Source organism: Oryzias latipes, chromosome 10, assembly GCF_053564925.1.
Source record: "Oryzias latipes strain Hd-rR chromosome 10, Olatipes_Hd-rR_3.1".
In the NCBI taxonomy this organism is placed as follows: domain Eukaryota; kingdom Metazoa; phylum Chordata; class Actinopteri; order Beloniformes; family Adrianichthyidae; genus Oryzias; species Oryzias latipes.
The window spans coordinates 7,380,767-7,397,407 of NC_136246.1; the positions used below are offsets into that span (position 1 = coordinate 7,380,767).

The 16,641-nt window shown below is 48.6% G+C and overlaps 1 protein-coding gene across 3 annotated transcripts; it reads right to left on the bottom strand.

Moving 5' to 3' along the window:
• Nucleotides 1–4: 4 nt before the first annotated feature.
• On the bottom strand, nucleotides 5–16,389 carry LOC101168773 (storkhead-box protein 2). 3 transcript variants are annotated; one of them, XM_078953923.1, is made up of 5 exons: nucleotides 12,643–12,882; nucleotides 12,073–12,178; nucleotides 10,533–10,685; nucleotides 5,590–7,795; nucleotides 5–1,891 (listed from the first exon to the last, which is right to left on the bottom strand). In XM_078953923.1, the coding sequence occupies exons 1-5, from the start codon at nucleotides 12,865–12,867 to the stop codon at nucleotides 1,687–1,689; spliced, it is 2,895 nt and encodes a 964-aa protein (XP_078810049.1). In that variant the 5' UTR covers nucleotides 12,868–12,882; the 3' UTR covers nucleotides 5–1,686. The 3 variants fall into 3 exon arrangements, with proteins under 3 accessions (XP_078810049.1, XP_011471474.2, XP_023815323.1); XM_011473172.4 differs by lacking the exons at nucleotides 12,073–12,178; nucleotides 12,643–12,882 and adding an exon at nucleotides 15,561–16,389; XM_023959555.2 differs by lacking the exon at nucleotides 12,073–12,178 and having other exon boundaries at nucleotides 12,643–12,773.
• Nucleotides 16,390–16,641: the final 252 nt, after the last annotated feature.

Genomic DNA, 16,641 nt, shown 5'->3' on the forward strand with positions numbered 1-16,641 from the left:
GAGGTCTTCGTCTCCCAAGTTTATTCAAATATGTGCCACAGTATGTACAATAAAACCAAGAACTGAACACAAAGCAAGATCCAAAATCATGTTTGGTTCTGTTAGCACAGAATTCACAGGTTATTACAGAAAATAAAAACACAGTCGACACCAGTGAGGCCACTCCGGACACTTTCACACAGAATGTTCCAGAAGAAAGCAGGAACCGTGTAAAACATTCATATCGGAGTCCCTTCTCAGAGGAACAGTCTTCAGACTACAGCAGGAACCTGCAACGTCACAACGCCGGGCCAAAACATTCAGAACTTTACAGAGTCTGCACCTGTCTCCAGGTAAACCACGTTTAGAGGGTAGATCAAAGCAGAGGGCTAGGATCTTCTGCTGGATCAGAGAAGACGTGTGGTGCAGTGAGGAACTTCTCTCCCTCAGAAGTCCTGAACTCATCTTGTGGCTGTAAGGACGACGTTCAGATGACTGGTCTGCACAGACTAAAGAAGACTGGGGCTGCAGAACTGAAGCCTGGAAGATGGTGGAAAACCAACCTCTTCATGGATGGAGAACATCTGAAATCACAGGGTTTCAGAGAAGCTGGACTTTAAAGATTTGTCTAGAGAATGTCACTCTGCTCATTTGATGCATCAAGCTGCAGACCATGTTACCATCCAGAGCAGTCAGGAGTCAGTCAGCACAGATACTTTGAAGGAGAAATCAAGGACGTCTATGTCCAAATAGAGAAACGCTACCTCTTCTGTTCCAAATGAACCTTAGAAGTCCAGCTACGAAGTGAAACCCTGCGAGAACGTGGCCTGATGGAGGAGAATATTGACAGATTTAAGGGGATGAAAGATCAGCGAAGGAGCAAAGCTCCCAGTCTGAGTAGAAGGAAGAGCTTCAAGATGTTCCCTGCTCAGTGAGATGATGGACAGAAGAGCTCCCTTAGCAGATGAGTGGACGGGTTCTGACTGATGGAGGATCAGAGGATGAAGTCATCTGCAAAATCTGGATCTGGGTTCTCTGTGGTCGGTCGGGTTGAGCTTCAGCAACATTTCAAAGCAGCTTCCTCATCAGCTGATGTTCCAGGATGGAGATGTTCACAGCATTGGAGTTCGAGTCCAGATCAAAACCTGTCAGCATCTATGGAAGGTTTTGGAGAAGGCCTCATACGTTCGTCTGGCTCCAACATTAGCAGATCTGTGAGGAAGACTGACGAGTCTGGTTAGAAGCAGCAGCCGGACGCACAGGTTCTGTGAAACCTTTAGAACCAAGGTTCCCCTGAAAACGCAGGTGAACGTGCTGACATGATGAGAACCACCAAGGTTGTGTCTAATAGCAACACTGGGGCTGTATGGGCTGAACCGGGTCAGCACCAAACACAGAAATCCTCCTCTTCAACAAACCACGGAAACCATTTCACATCAAAATGAGCTCTTCTTGTCGGTTCAGTTAGGAGAGGAAATGGCCTGGACCTGGACTCTGTATGGACGTCTGTCTGCATCTTTGTCTGCTCTGAAGGTGGCAGATGTTGGGGCAGAGGTCCTGGTCCATGTGAAAGGTCATGAAATCATGGAGAATCTTGAAGTGGAGTGGAGTGTGGGGGGGGGGCATGTTGAAGTGTAACAACAGAACCTGAGATCACAGAAAAATCAAAACACTGAAGCCCTAACAGTCCTACTCTGAGCTGCAGCCTCACACGCTGGTGATGGAGGCCAGGCAGCCGCTGGGCTTCTGCAGCTTCTCTGTTTGGCTGCTAGGAGGTTCTGAGATGGTATGGAAGGAGAAAGGAGGTCCAGTGCTGGAGGCCATGCCCAAGTGTCCAGGACTCAGAGCAAGGTTCTGTCGTCTGTTGCTCTCCACGACCGAGGACGTGTTGGAGGCCAGGCTCTCCCTGGTTCTGAAACAAAGACAAAACAGACATGAAAGATGGCAGGAGATTCACCAAGAACACTGGAAACATTTTCAAACACAACACTTTGTTCTCAGTCAGCAGGTGTACAGAATCAAGCCCTCAGGCATGCAGACTGTTTTTACAAACGTTTGTGAAAGAATAGGCCGCTCTCAGAAGCTCAGTGAACTCCAGCGTGGAACTATCAAAAGGACGCCACCTGTGTGTAAAATGTCCTCTCTCCTAAATATTCCACGGTCAGCTGTCAGATCTGTCAGAGCAAAATGGAAGAGTTTGGGAACAACGGCAACTCAGCCATATAGAGGTATACCAACCATGTGAGATGTAAGCCATATATCCGACCATGTAAACTGATGGAGAGGGGTCAGCCACCACTGGACTCTAGAGCAGTGGAGACGCCTTCTCTGGACTAATGGATAAGGCTTTTCCATCTGACAATCTGATGGACCAGTCTGGGTTTGGAGGTTGCAGGAGAACGGTAAATCTGGGACTGCATGGTGCCGAGTGTGGAATTTGATGGAGGATTTATGGCGTGGGTTTTTTTTTTTTTTCAGGACTTGGGCTTGGCTCCTTAGTTCCAATGAAAGGAACTCTGAATGTTTCAGGATACCTAAACATTTTGGACAATTCCATGCTCCCAACAGTTTGGAGCGGGCCCTTCCTCTTCCAACATGACCGTGTACCAGTGCACAAAGACAGGTCCATGAAGACATGGATGACAGAGTCTGGTGTGGATGAACTTGACTGACCTGACCTGACCTGACTTGAGTCCTGACCTTAACCAGATAGAACATCTATGGGATGAATTAGAGCAGAGACTGAGAGCCAGGCCTTCTCCACCACCATCAGTGCGTGACCTCATCAATGACCTTTCGGAAGATTGGTCAACACTTTCTACAAACACTCCTCAACCTTGTGGACAGCCTTCCCAGAAGGCTGCAAAAGGTGGACCCACATCGTATTGAACTCTATGGGTTAGGAATGGGATGACACTTCAGGTCAAATGCAGGTGAGCCAATACAGTGAATATTTCATTATCTATTAAATTTTGGAAAATTTCAACATATTAAACGAGGGCTGGGTTTATATAAACCTGTTAGTCAAATCAAATCTATCTACACTTAGAAAATACAGTTTTAATTGAATCTATGAATCTTTATGCAATTGCTTGTTTGGTTTTCCTTCAGTGCTCCTTAGTTTTTAAATGATTTTATTCATAACTTCATGCAAGTTCTACATTTTAAGTTTAAAATCACCAGATATACCAATTTGTTTTAGAATGGTGATGAAAATAAAATGGAAAGTACATTTTCAGTGATTCTCTCCTGAAAGTCAATAATCTTCATCACCTGCTTGTCTGTTAAAGTGTCCCAATCACCACTCCCTCCCCTCCCTTTATGGATCTCCTCATCCATCTCCATCCAGAGTTCCTTCTTCTCCTGTGCTTCACCCCCAACCTGACAACATTCAGCATCCCACCTTCAACCTCCAGCTGCAGATTCATCGCCCCGTCAGAACATTCTTATCCAACTCCTCCTTTAGGATTTCTCCTCCCCCCTTCCTCTTTCCATCCACACCACCTTGCTCTTTTTCCATCTGGTTTCTTTGACACACAGAATCCCCCCCCCCCAAAAAATCACGTCAGGCTGTTGTTATTCCAGTCAAAGTCCCTACATTCAAAGTCTCCTCTCCAAATTGTTTATGTGTTTTTGTTTTGAGATAAACAAACTGAACTGTGTTAAAGTGTGAAAGGGAAACGCGTCCACAGTGCCGACATAAATGAATCAATTAGTTAGACGTGCAGTTCTGACTACAACATAATAAAACGTGTCTAGGCTTGAATATCCAGCACACATAAGACACCAATTGTCATTTATGAGGCCCTAGTCAAAGCAACATTTCCCTGGAGGGCGTTTTCCAGGACTTAAGCGTTCATCCAGATAATGGAGGTGCAGGGTATGAGCCAACCGGCATGCATGCAGCACAGCTTTTCAAACTAAAAGTCATCTGTGCCATCAGACTTCATTCAGGCTTCAGACGAGAGTCTGAGCACCCAATGCTGTCAAACTGACTGTGGGAACATTTCCAAACACACTACCAGTAGAAACATGCTCCTCTGTACTTCTGTTTCAGAAACAAAGTGCTGGATTGACAACATGGACGGTCTCTGACAGTCGTCCCGTAGTTCTTGCTGTTGCAGCAAAACCTTGGCACATATCAGCAACACGTCGGCAGATGGCATAGACAGAACCAACAGATTCAGATATCCAATCCAGCAGTTGTGGTCAGTCCTGGCTCTCTAGAGATATTCAAACCTTGGTCCAAAATGTCCTGGAAGACTACAGCCCTCTCAAAAGCTGCAGGGATTCGGCACAGAACACAGGTGTGAAAATACTCTGATTTTTGCAACGCATGCCATCACCCAGGCTCTATTTCCATCCATCCCCCTTTTGTAATTGGTCAATTGATGAGCTGAAAACCTCAAAACCCTGGGAAGGCTGTGATGCACGCATTTAGAGTGTAACAGCAAGAGAAGCGTTTTTGCAGCAGATGAAAAAGCTATAAATGTTTGAATTCACTGCTGCTTTCCTTGTCTTCTGTCCCTCCATCACATTTATACTTCAGAGCAAATGCCACTAAAATATATCTGTAATATATTATTTACCAATTGAAAATGTCTTTTCTCTGATCTGATTAATAAGAACTTGCTGAGTGGTGACAGAAATGAAAACAGCAGAGCACCACAGTGAGCTGAATCTGTGAAGTCTAGTCCGTCTGATTCTACTGGGGAAAACCTACTCAAGAGAGAGAGAAAAAAGGCCAACTCCCACAATGCATTGTGGATGGGGTCATTACAATTTACAGCGATCCTTTGGTTATCCTGGCAGACATGATTCCGAACAAACACCCCCCAATACACAGCGACCATGATATGTCTCATTTCATCCACAAAAGCCTGTCCACACACTGGGATGAAGCTCTCCCATCTAGCTCTGGCTCCTCTGGAGGACTGTTTATTTGGCATTGTGTCATGCAGCCACAGAGTGACTCCATCCGCACTGAAATAGTCTGATAGGGATCTTTTATTTATTTGGTAACCTTTATTTATTCATTAAATAAAGCCTGTTTTAAAAGCCACCAAATCTAAAATGGTTTTGTCATCAACAGTTTTAAATGGCATTTATTAATGATGTCTACAGTCTTTCCTCACTTTATTGCTGTTCACCTTTTGCAGTCTCCACATTTCACACATTTTTTTCAGCACAATTTCACTTTTTTTACAGCGTCCTAATTGGCTTTAGACCTTGTCAATCAATCTCTTCTGTGCCACGTCTCTTGTACGAAATTAGTTTTGTTTGCCACGTAAACATGGATCGTTGATCTTTGATCCTGGAGCAACGTGGGGTTCAGCATCCTGCCAGTGGATGGCATGCAAGCAGGAACCGAGCCTGCCATCCTCCGATCAGAGGTCGACCGCTCTACCCCTGCACTTTGGCGGTGTAGAGGTAGATGTTCATATCTGTAACATCGGCTCTTATGCTGGCGTCTCCTGAACCATTATTGCACAGGTTTGAGTTTTATTTTTTAGCTGTTTTCATTTTTCTATACTTTTTATCAAAACGTTATTACATCTGGAACCACTCCATGGCACGAAAGCAGAAACCAACTCTACAGCGTATTCTCACCTGGGGGAGTTGAATCCACTGTCCACCGTGACGGAGCTGGAGTCCATACTGTCCAGCCTGGCGGAGTGCGACGCCTGCTGGTTCTGACCCGGTTCAGGAAGGTGGTCTTTAGCACCAGAAAGACTAAGAGTTCTTTCAAACCTCCTCTGAAGGTCCCTGGTCTTCTCCCGCTCAAGCAGCCACTGCATGGTTCCTGCTCCCCCCCGGCCCGTCCCAGCGACTCCCCCAGACTTTTCCCCTAAAGCCCCCTCTTTACTCCTAGCTCCCCCCTCCTCAGCTTCTTCGTCATCTGAAACGTTGTAGTAGTCCAAGGAGGCATCTGCAGCCCCAGAGGTAGCTTCAGGTACCAGTGGAGGGGCAGATGACGTTGCCACCAGCGGTTTGGGGGTGTCGCTGTGAGCATCCAGAGCATCACAGGACGAGGACAGAGGCAGGGTCTTTTTCAAAGAGCTGTAGCTCGACAGGGGGAGGCTGGATGGAGGATCAAACAAACCGTCTTTGTTGAAGACCTCCTTATTTTTCTCCTGACCACAGGAGGCGCTGTTGGGAGGCCGCATGTTAGGAAGGGAGGAGTCGGGGACAGGTAGAGGTATTGAGGGGAAGCTGCCACCATTGGTGCCCCCCTCTGGAGGGTCCTCTTTGCTTTCAGGAGGATGAGGGGGCTGCTGGTCGGAGCTGCTCCTGCACAGAGTTCCCAGCGTGTTGGTGGGCTTCCCGGAACACTGGAAGTACTCGTCAGGGGGAGCGCTGTGGGGCGGTAGTGTTTTGTATGCCACCAGACTGTCTCGACTCTTACTCCTATCAAAGCTCCTGCCCCCCTCCAGTCCCGTTGTGAGCGGCGCTCTGGAGAACGGCGTGGAGTTTTGATTGGCTCTCAGGCTGCCATCTTCTGTGTAGTAGCGGCTTCGGTTGTCGTAATAATTGGACGGCGCCACCGGGCCGACTCCAAGCACTGCTTTGGAGTTGTCCATAGAGCGGGAGCGCTCCTTGGCTTTGCTGCTGCGCTCACTGCGGGACTTCCTCTCCTGGGTGTGTGAGTGAGAGCGATGGACTTTGGAGTGATGGGCTAAAGGGACATGGCTCGGCTCAGGGAAAGGTACCTCCATGCGCCGCTTTGCCAGCCCTCCGGAAACGTCCCACTCAGGCGTAACAGGCAGGTGTGTGGATTCCAGGATGTTAGGAATGCTGTGAGCGAGGTGAAGGCGTGCCCGGTGCCTCTCCACGGCGAGGGCCTGTTCTCGAGGCGAGCGAGCCAGAGACGATGAGTGGCCCCGATAGTCTCTGTTGGCTGGATCAGCGCGTGAACTGTCAGTCTGGTCAAAGCGGGTCGAACGGGTTTTGCTGTGGGAGCGCCCATGTTTGGTCTGAGACTGCTTCCTGTGTCGGCCACCACTCCTCCTGCTCCTGGAACTCTGATTGGCTGACGACGCCATGCTCCTTTGAACACGCTCCTCTTCCAGACGCTTCATGACAGCGGTGTGGCGGGCCAGGTTCTCTACGGTGAGGTCAGGGTTGATTCTGCGAATGATCTCCATCTCCACAAAGCGAGGCATCTGATTAGGGGTATCCTCATCAGGGAGTGGCCACTCTTCTGGGGGGAACTGGGCGGAGAAGGTCACCAGCTGCTTTGTCTTGTCCTTTTTGAAACTCAACCGGAACAACTTCAAACCAAACTTTCGGCTCCCAGAACCACTTCCTGCAGACTTGTCTGCGTCTGCCAGTGCGGCGGGCACGGCCGCCCCACCTTTGTGCTTGGTGAGCGTGTCCATTTTGAAAGCAAATCCAAGGCTGCCCCTGCCCTTCTCCAAGTTTCCTCCCACTTGCTGGGAAGGCGTTTGTGGTGAGGAGTGCACCTCTCTGTGGTCTTTGGGAGAGCACCGCTGCAGAGTGGCGTGGTGGCTCTGAGAGCCCTCTGCTTTATACGTCCGATCCCGCAATCCTCCAGAGGTAGACGGGGTTATGGTGCCAGAGAGAGGCGAGGTGCACTGAGTCAGCTGATGCAGTTCCGGTTTCTGGTACTGATGTCGGTCAGCCGGGTGCTCATCTAAATGGTACCACTTAGAACCAGTCCGGACCAGGCTGGGAGTGATGAAATAGGTTTGAGGGGTGACGATAAAGTATCCATTAGGGGTTGGGTAAATCTTGCGCTCGTGGACCAGCATGCTCAGCGTATGGTGGAGCGCCTCCTCTGTCGGCGTGGGAACACCTGAGCAGAACCAGAACAGGAGTCAGTCAGAAACAAACCACTTCAAACTGTCTGTTCCCCAACCTGAAGCTACCAAAGGGTGCAATTCCTTTAAGGGCCACTGGACACAGGTGTTCAAAGGAAGCAACTGCCTGTTGACTTGGGCTAAAAATTCCCATTTTGCAGTTAAATTAAACATGTAGAGCCTAGAGTCAAAAATATTTTGGATGTCTATTATTTGGGGGGGGGGGGGGGGGGGGGGGGGTAATTTTAAAAGGTCACTTGTTTTCATTTTTTTAGAATATTTAAACAAAATAAAATATCAAACACTTTTTTAAATGTATGATCAATTTGTTGCATTACTGTGCATTTCTCCAATTAGCTTTTTTGATATTGTTGGATAAAACAAAAATTTAATTGCACTTTATACCCAACCGTCCATTTTTGAAACATTGCTGGGGTGGGCGGAGTTAATTCCAGTTCACCCCACTAAGGGCTTCTTTTTTTTTTTACCATTATCCTCTTTTTTTACTATGTTTAATCCCTTCTTCTTACAGGAAAACACTTGATGATGCTGTTGTACAGAAGGAGCTGCATTCAGAGCTTGCAGTCATTTTAAGCCTTTTTCTAAACAGCCTTTTAAATTTTAACTTCTAGAGAAGTTTGTTTACAGCCAATGAACTTTTTAGAGAAGCAAGTTCTTGATGTTTTTGAGCCCAGGTTTAAAGCTTTGCATGACACACAATCCGCTTTTATTTATCTTTTCAATATAGAAAAAATGTTTGCAATTGCCTCTGTGTCCTTCTTGTGTATTAAGCTTTGTCCTTCTGTATCTGGAAGACTGGAGAAAAATAACTAGCTTTCTCCTTAAATGTCAAGAAAATTAACCGGTCTCCTGAGCATTTATTAGCAGTATTGCTTCATACTTTTACCTGTTATTTTGACAAAAAAACAGGTCTTTTATATTGAGCACACATATTTACATCCCTTTCCACATCTGATAAAAAACCAGATGGAAACTTTTGTTCAAAGAAGCCTTAAAATGGTCCAAAACAGTCTTACGTTTATCTTGTGCAAAACCAGATTTTCTTACACCTGTTTTCAATCTGTTCTCCTGGTTTTCGCCTGCTTTGCTTATATGTGTTTGTCACAACTGCTCGTAACAGTGGATACGGGCTGTCTGCAGACAAAAAAGGGGCAATTCTATCCGGGGCCCACAGGAAATACCAAAATCCAAGACCGCTCAGTGAGCCTGTAGAGAAAATGTTCATTCAGTTTTTTTTTTCTACGGACAGGTTGTAGTGAACACTAGGATTGGGCAATGTCCCTTAAATTGGCAGTTGACGATGTTTGCAGTAAACCATCGGGATGGACGATGATATCCGCGATGATCCAGTAAACCGAGGGAAGTGACTTTAACAAACAAAAACAAAAAAATAACACACAAAATAGAAAAGAAGTAGTCCGCTCCTGCACCTGATTAGTCAAGTGGACCGGTGGGCTGAACGAACATGTCTCTAAGTAGAGCGGCCGGACTTTGTGTTTGAGGGGAAGGGAGGATGCTTTGTTACGTGTGCGCTATGTGTGGGAGACTTTGGACTGCGATCCGTCCCGCAGCTCTAGCTGAACGAGCTACCGAACTCTGGAGAACCGGGTCTTCCAGTAAAAGTGTGTGTCCGGGCAGAGCTTGGACCGTCGGCTCACACAGTGGCTTTGGGGCAGTGTGTGAGCTTAAAGCAGAAATGTGGCTCAGTCCTTAGAAACCGTTCAAACAATCACATGGATTTGTGTTTCCAGTTGTGTCCAGACAAAATAAAGGCTGATGTTATTCCCACATATTTAAGTTCAGCCAAGTTGCAGATTGCAGCATTTACCGCACGGATTTTATGTTCATCAAAGGCTAAATGTTGTTGGCGCGTGTGTTAGCCTCTCCTAACCCTGGCTTATTCCAGCTCCGTTCTTCAACAGTAAAAGCACTGACCACACGGATTAAAATTAAAATGAGGAGTGAACAGGCATTTCATAATAACTGTAACATTATTAAAAGCCTGTTTAGAAGATCGTCTAGGATACTACAGAGCTGCCAGATAGCTATGTATGTAGCCTCTCAGCGGAACTCATTTCCTCTTCCGGTATTACAAACACTACACTACACTGTACTGCCATGTACACGGTTGAATTCTAATCCGACCATCGATCCAATCAAGATATTTTGCACATGTAACCGCGGCTTATGGTGTTGACTCGCAGCGTGGCGGGGGCGTGGCATCACGATGGTGTCTCTCCATCGTGAGGTCAGTCACCCATCACGATGGACGATGGTATCGTCCATCGGCACAACCCTAGTGAACATCTAAACAACATGTAAAAGGGTGAAGCAGGTGAGATGCAGGTTTTTTTTTCTTTATCTACCTGACCAAACCCTGTGAAAGGAGCCCGTTAGTGTGGTCCACCTGATAAGTGCGTGCTCCTTGTGCACAGCCTGACTGTTAAAAAGGAGAACATTTGACATGACGTCCCCTTGGGTGGACGTACGAGCCTTAGGGGAACTTCAAGACACACCTCCACGCTTCTTGGGATGCGGCCGCTCTACGGGCCCCGGACAACCCAAAAACCCGCAGCACCCACATGGGCCACCTCCCTGGGGAGTGCATACATCATCTTTATGCTCCTCTAACCTTCACAGCAGTCCAAGCACATGTGAGGTTTAGGTGAGGAGGAGCAGCCTTCTAGAGCATCTAGTCACTTCTGCACTTACCTTGGAAACATGTCTGCAGGTGCTCGGTCAGAGCCTCCTCAGTGACAGGCTTGTGGGCGGAGTTTAGGGCAGAAATAGCCAAAAGCAAAACCTCTCCTAGGGGGATGAACTGTGGTTGGCTGATTGGGGACATGCTGATGGGCGAGACATCCCCTGAAAAACAAAACAGGTGCTTTGAGACCCCAACATGAACACGCCTGACACAACCAGGGAAACCAACTAAAGTACAAGGACCACTCGAACCTGTAACACGGTAGTTTAAGGCTTTGAAAGTTGAAAACTAAAACTTTGAAACTGAACTTTGAACTGAAATGAACCAAGTGAACTTTACATTTCCAAAACCTTTAAAAACAGAACCTCTAAAGGTGGATTTTTAGAACAAACGTAACAGAAACACTGTTGCCTTTGCTGTTCGCTCCAATGTTCAATGGCTCTCTCAACCAGAGAATCCACGATGGGACTCAACAGTGTTTGGATCCCAGTTTTGTTGGGCAGATATTGTTTTCTGAATGAAAGTAAATCCATGTTAATGGGCTAAAGACCAACAGACACAGCTGTATACAGGTGACTAGTTTGAGGCCTCTTTATCGTAAAGGAATAGCACCTTCATGCAGGTTACTCGCCTGGTAACCTCGTCTGCAAGATCCCAATAAACAACGATCAAAACCTTCACCCAATGGATCTCCAACCACCGGGTCATGGACTGGTCACCGGCACACTTGGTACTGGACCGCAGAGAAAGAAAAGCACGGCCTACATTTTGTCGCTCGGTCTCGTTTTGAAAATCCATCCGCCTCTTTCTTAAGGTGGCTAAATTAAACCACCGAGCTAGCAAAATTGACAAAAACCAAACGTACTGGGAAAGTTTCTTTACACAGAAAACAGTCAGTGAGGAAACAGAAGAGCCTTTGACTTCACAATAGAACAAAGCTGCATTTATCAGGCAAAAACCAGGAGTCCTTACTCTAAATATGGATTTATTGTGACAGTTGTTTCCACAGACCATAATAATAATAATGCAGAATATTCAAAAACCGGCTGTCTAATGTTGTTAGGATGCTGCTAATAAAAATGCTCCAACAGTGGATTCCCATTTCTGATTATTTCATTTAGAAGACCCCAGATTTGGTGAGTGTTTTTTTTTTTTGTCGCACCTCAAAGTCAGACGAGGCTGACGACGGCGTCAGATTTTTTCTAGCTTCTTTTTGACAGTTTTGGGTAAAGGTAAAATCATTTTAATGGTTCCTACATTAAATCTGGCATTCAATAAAGTTTAAAGCAGCACCAGATATTTTATAGAGGCCAAAGATAAACTTTACCCTCAAAGGTTAAGGGATACTGGAGGCTAAAAAGAAGACTTCAGCCTCGTACAGAAAAGTCTGGGAAAATATTGTTTGACAGTAAACTGGTCTTTGGCCTGGACCACTGCCTTAACCCATTAGAACCCATGGTTAGATCAATGTAACAGAGAAATCTGTTTTATTGTCCACTTGGTCTGTGGGACATAGAAGATCACTGAGAATCATGGAGGTGAGCTTACAGAAGTTTTGGATCCACTTCATGAGCTCTGCGTCAAACTCTTCAGGAGTGAACCCCTGCCCTGAAGCTCGTCCCTGAAGGTAAGTGAACTTCAGATGGGCTGATGTCTGGAAGAAGCCAGAATCGAAAGTACCACCTTACACAGGACACGGTCGATGCCCCCCACAAATTCCACCTGGGCGGATTTGAGGCTGGATGGCAGCAGATCTGCGGCTTATGGGCACTGCGCACTAAAAAACCAGGGGGGTTGACTTCCTGTTACACCCATCCTAAAGCTCAGTTGACCCGGTCCAGAGCCCAACCGGCCACTCGCCCCAGAAAGGAGGCAGACAGCAGAGAGCAGTGCATGCGTGAGTGCACGCCCCTCTCTGCAGGGGTAGGCAATAATAGACCGGCCTCCTTTGTCCACAGCTCTAAGCCCCGCCCCCTCCTCTACTACTCCCCCCTTCCTCATCCCATCCTTCCCACTCTGTCCCGCATCTCTTCTGCCATCCAGACATGCTGCAAATGCTAGCTAGCAGCAGCTCTAGATCAGGCACACAAGCAGCCCCCCCCCGCCAAAGAACCCCACCTCCAATTCAGCGATCCGGTCCTCCTGTGAGCGAAGCTTCAGCTGAGCAGAGCGTACACGCTGCAGCTCCTTCTTCACACAACCTGCTCCTCTGGCTCCTCCCCCTCCCTCACAGCCTACCCACAATTCTCTGCACAGCACAAAGACAGGGGGGTGTGACCAATCACACAGTCCCTTACTGCAGCCTGCAGACATTAGGCTGGGAGGGGGGGCTGAGGTCGCCATGACAGCAACACAATCACAGCTTTGTTCCTGCTGCTACGAACACAAACACTCAATCACACAAACACAAAGACACTTAGACACACACTTTCAGACACACAGACAGAATGTGTAATGTGTGCTGCTCAGCTTATCTGTGTCTGAGCTGCAGAACCGTGTCTTAGTTCTGCACTGACCCACTTACAGACCCATGTAGGACACACATGCTGCTCCTCTGAGTATTCTGCCACACTTCCTGAATGGGAGCCTGAGCATTTGGTTCCCAAGCGGTTCAATGTTTTAGAGTGGTGACCCTGCAGCTGCAAGTGACCCGCAGCCACAGGTGACCCCAAAACCACAAGTGACAAGCAGCCACAGGTGACCCCAAAACCACAAGTGACACGCAGCCACAGGTGACCACAAAACCACAATTGACCAGCGGCCACAGGTGACCCCAAAACCAGAGTGACACGCAGCCACAGGTGACCCCAAAACCACAAGTGACACGCAGCCACAGGTGACCCCAAAACCACAAGTGACAAGCAGCCACAGTTGACCCCAAAACCACAAGTGACACGCAGCCACAGGTGACCTCAAAACCACAAGTGACACGCAGCCACGGATGACCACAAAACCACAATTGACCAGCGGCCACAGGTGACCCCAAAACCACAAGTGACATGCAGCCACAGGTGACCCCAAAACCACAAGTGACACGCAGCCACAGGTGACCCCAAAACCACAAGTGACACGCAGCCACAGTTGACCCCAAAACCACAAGTGACACGCAGCCACGGATGACCACAAAACCACAATTGACCAGCGGCCACAGGTGACCCCAAAACCACAAGTGACACGCAGCCACAGGTGACCCCAAAACCACAAGTGACACGCAGCCACAGGTGACCCCAAAACCACAAGTGACACGCAGCCACAGGTGACCACAAAAGCACAATTGACCAGCCGCCACAGGTGACCCCAAAACCACAAGTTCCATGTAGCCACAGGTGACCAAAAAACCACAATTGACCAGCGGCCACAGGTGACCCCAAAACCACAAGTTCCATGTAGCCACAGGTGACCCCAAAACCACAATTGACACGCAGCCACAGGTGACCCCAAAACCACAATTGACACGCAGGCACAGGTGACCCCAAAACTACAGTTGACCTTGCAGCCATAGATGACCCATCGACCACAGGTGACGACAAAACCACAAGTGACACGCGGCCACAGGTGACCACAAAAGCACAATTAACCAGCGGGCACAGATGACCCCAAAACCACAATTGACCAGCGGCCACAGGTGACCACAAAACCACAATTGACTAGCGGCCACAGGTGACCCCAAAACCACAATTGACACGCAGCCACAGGTGACCCCAAAACTACATGTGACCTTGCAGCCATAGATGACCAGCGACCACAGGTGACCACAAAACCACAAGTGACACGCGGCCACAGGTGAACCCAAAACCCCAAGTGACCCTGAAGCCAACCACAGTGAAATAAAGCTATGGGTGACCCGCAACCACAGGTGACCCCTGGCCACAGGTGACCCTAAAACCACAAGTTACCCGCAGTCACAGGTGACCCCAAAACCACCATTGACACACAGCAACAGGTGACCCCAAAACTACAGGTGACTTTGCAGCCACAGCTGACAGGCAGCAACAGGAGACCCTGCAACATCTACAGGTAAACCCCCTAACTACAGTAAACCCCCAAAAAAACAACAACAAAAAAACACAGGTGATCCACACCAACAGGTGACTTAACACCTAAGTGACCCAAAACTACAGGTGACCCCAAAAGCTCATATGACCCTAAAACCACAGTTAAAGGCAGCAGCAGGAGACTCTGCGACCACAAGTCATCCGCAACTCTAGGTGACACTGAAACCACAGGTGACCTCAAAACCACAAGCGACCCCCAAACCCCACGTGACCACACATTTACAGGTGAGCCACAGAGAACCCTGAAACCACAGGAGACATGAAGCCACAGGTGAGCGACAAGAGACCCTGCAGCCACAAGTGGCATGCAGCAATATGTGACACTAAAGCCGAAAGTAACCCAGAAACAAAAGGTAACCCTGAAATTACAGGTGACCCTAAAATCACATACAGCAACAGGTGACCTTGAAACCACAGGTAACCATGCAGCCTCAGGTGGCAGGCAACAAAAGGTGACCCAAAACTACATGTGACCTGCAACTCCACATGACCACACATCCAGAGGTGAGCCACAATGGACCCTGAAACCCTTGGTGACATGCAGCCACAGGTGAGCAACAAGAGACCCTGCAGCTTCAAGTGACTCAAAGCCACAGATGAACATAGAAGAAAGACGTTTTTGTTGTGGCAGTGTCCTTTCAGACGGAGGGCAGCATTTAGTTCCTTTAAGTGTGTACTGTTGGCCAGGTGTGAGAAAATACAACATTTCAAGAATGGAAGACCGCTAAATAGATCAGCTGGAGGTAATGGTTTGAATGGGTTCTATTAGACCCAGCATGTAGGAGAACAAAGGACCATTTTTACACTCATGTCAAAACAGAGATGCTGAGGTCCAAACAAGGTTCTGGATGGATGCTGCAGAGCCAGCTGTCAGGGTACATGCTGTTCCTGAGAGCTCACATGTGCACCCCCTCACACAAGCACATACACCTGACAGACAGCACACTGACAGCAGGTGAGCTGCTGCAGGCTGGGCCTTACCGAGGTACTTGATGGTGAATCCCCGAGGTGGATTCAGGCATCTCCGCATCCAACCCTCCCTCAGCGCCTCCAGGTGGTCTTCCTTCCCCTGGATCAGCAGCACATGCTCGTCGATCCATCCCAGGAAGAACGTCTCGGACACGGCCTCGCTGACCCGCTGGTTCCACACGTGCAGTTGGGAGTTCTCCGCCTTAAAATTCGCGAAGATCTCGTACCCAGTGTGGTGCCGGGGCAGCTCATCGCTCTCGGACACTCCGGCCACCTCCCCTGCGCCAGTCCTGCTCAGCACGATGGCCAGGGAATGAGGCGCGATCTGCAAAAAGGGCTCCATCAGACTGTGCGGGGCCCCAGGACCAGTCTCAAGCAACCGGGCTCCGGTGAGGAGGGAACTCCCAGATCATCATGCTAGCTGGTGCCGCTGCGGTGTGTCGCCGCTCTGTCACCAACTCAGCCCAGGAGAACTATCATCCCGCCAGGCAACCCCCGACGGAACCACGACACGACCTGCCCCGCAGCCACCCGCAGGTGCGGGTTCATGGGGCTCTGAGCGGGTCAGATCGGGATCGCAAAAAGCTAGCTGCAAGCTAGCGAGGCGAAGAGCGCTGCGGCCGCGCGAGCCGCCTCCTCCGTCACCGGCGGCCACGCGCTCTGCACGCGCCTCCCGTTCTACAGAGGCGCGAGACCGCGAGCCGCAGCACAGGTTCGGGTTTCACGCTGGGTCGATTCCGAGCCGTGGAGTAGCAGAACCACCCGGACATCGGCGTGGCGGCGCCGCTGCGTCACGCCACGTGACGGGCACCAACGTCCGACGAGCTCCGTAGGACCAGAACCGGTCCGGGGCCGGCAAAACCACACCAACATTATTTTAAAAACTGTAAAATAAAAATATGGCATTGAAAGACGCCCTCCGATGAAAATGGTGTTCTTTACATGTTCTTGATGCATTTTTCTCAGAATGGAGGACATATATTAAAATATAAATATAATCTCTGAGAGTTGCCTTTATTCAAATCGCTGTGAATCAGGAGCAGATGAAAAATGCCTTTTCATAAAAACTGTTGCAGTGACGTAGGTGATAGAT

Coding starts and splice junctions, on each gene's coding strand:
- LOC101168773 (XM_011473172.4), bottom strand. CDS start 15,891: ATGGAGCCCTTTTTGCAGATCGCGCCTCATTCCCTGGCCATCGTGCTG. Junction 10,686..15,560: donor ATTCACCATCAAGTACCTCG/GTAAGGCCCAGC, acceptor TTTGTTTTTCAG/GGGATGTCTCGCCCATCAGC. Junction 1,892..5,589: donor AGTGGATTCAACTCCCCCAG/GTGAGAATACGC, acceptor TCTTTGTTTCAG/AACCAGGGAGAGCCTGGCCT.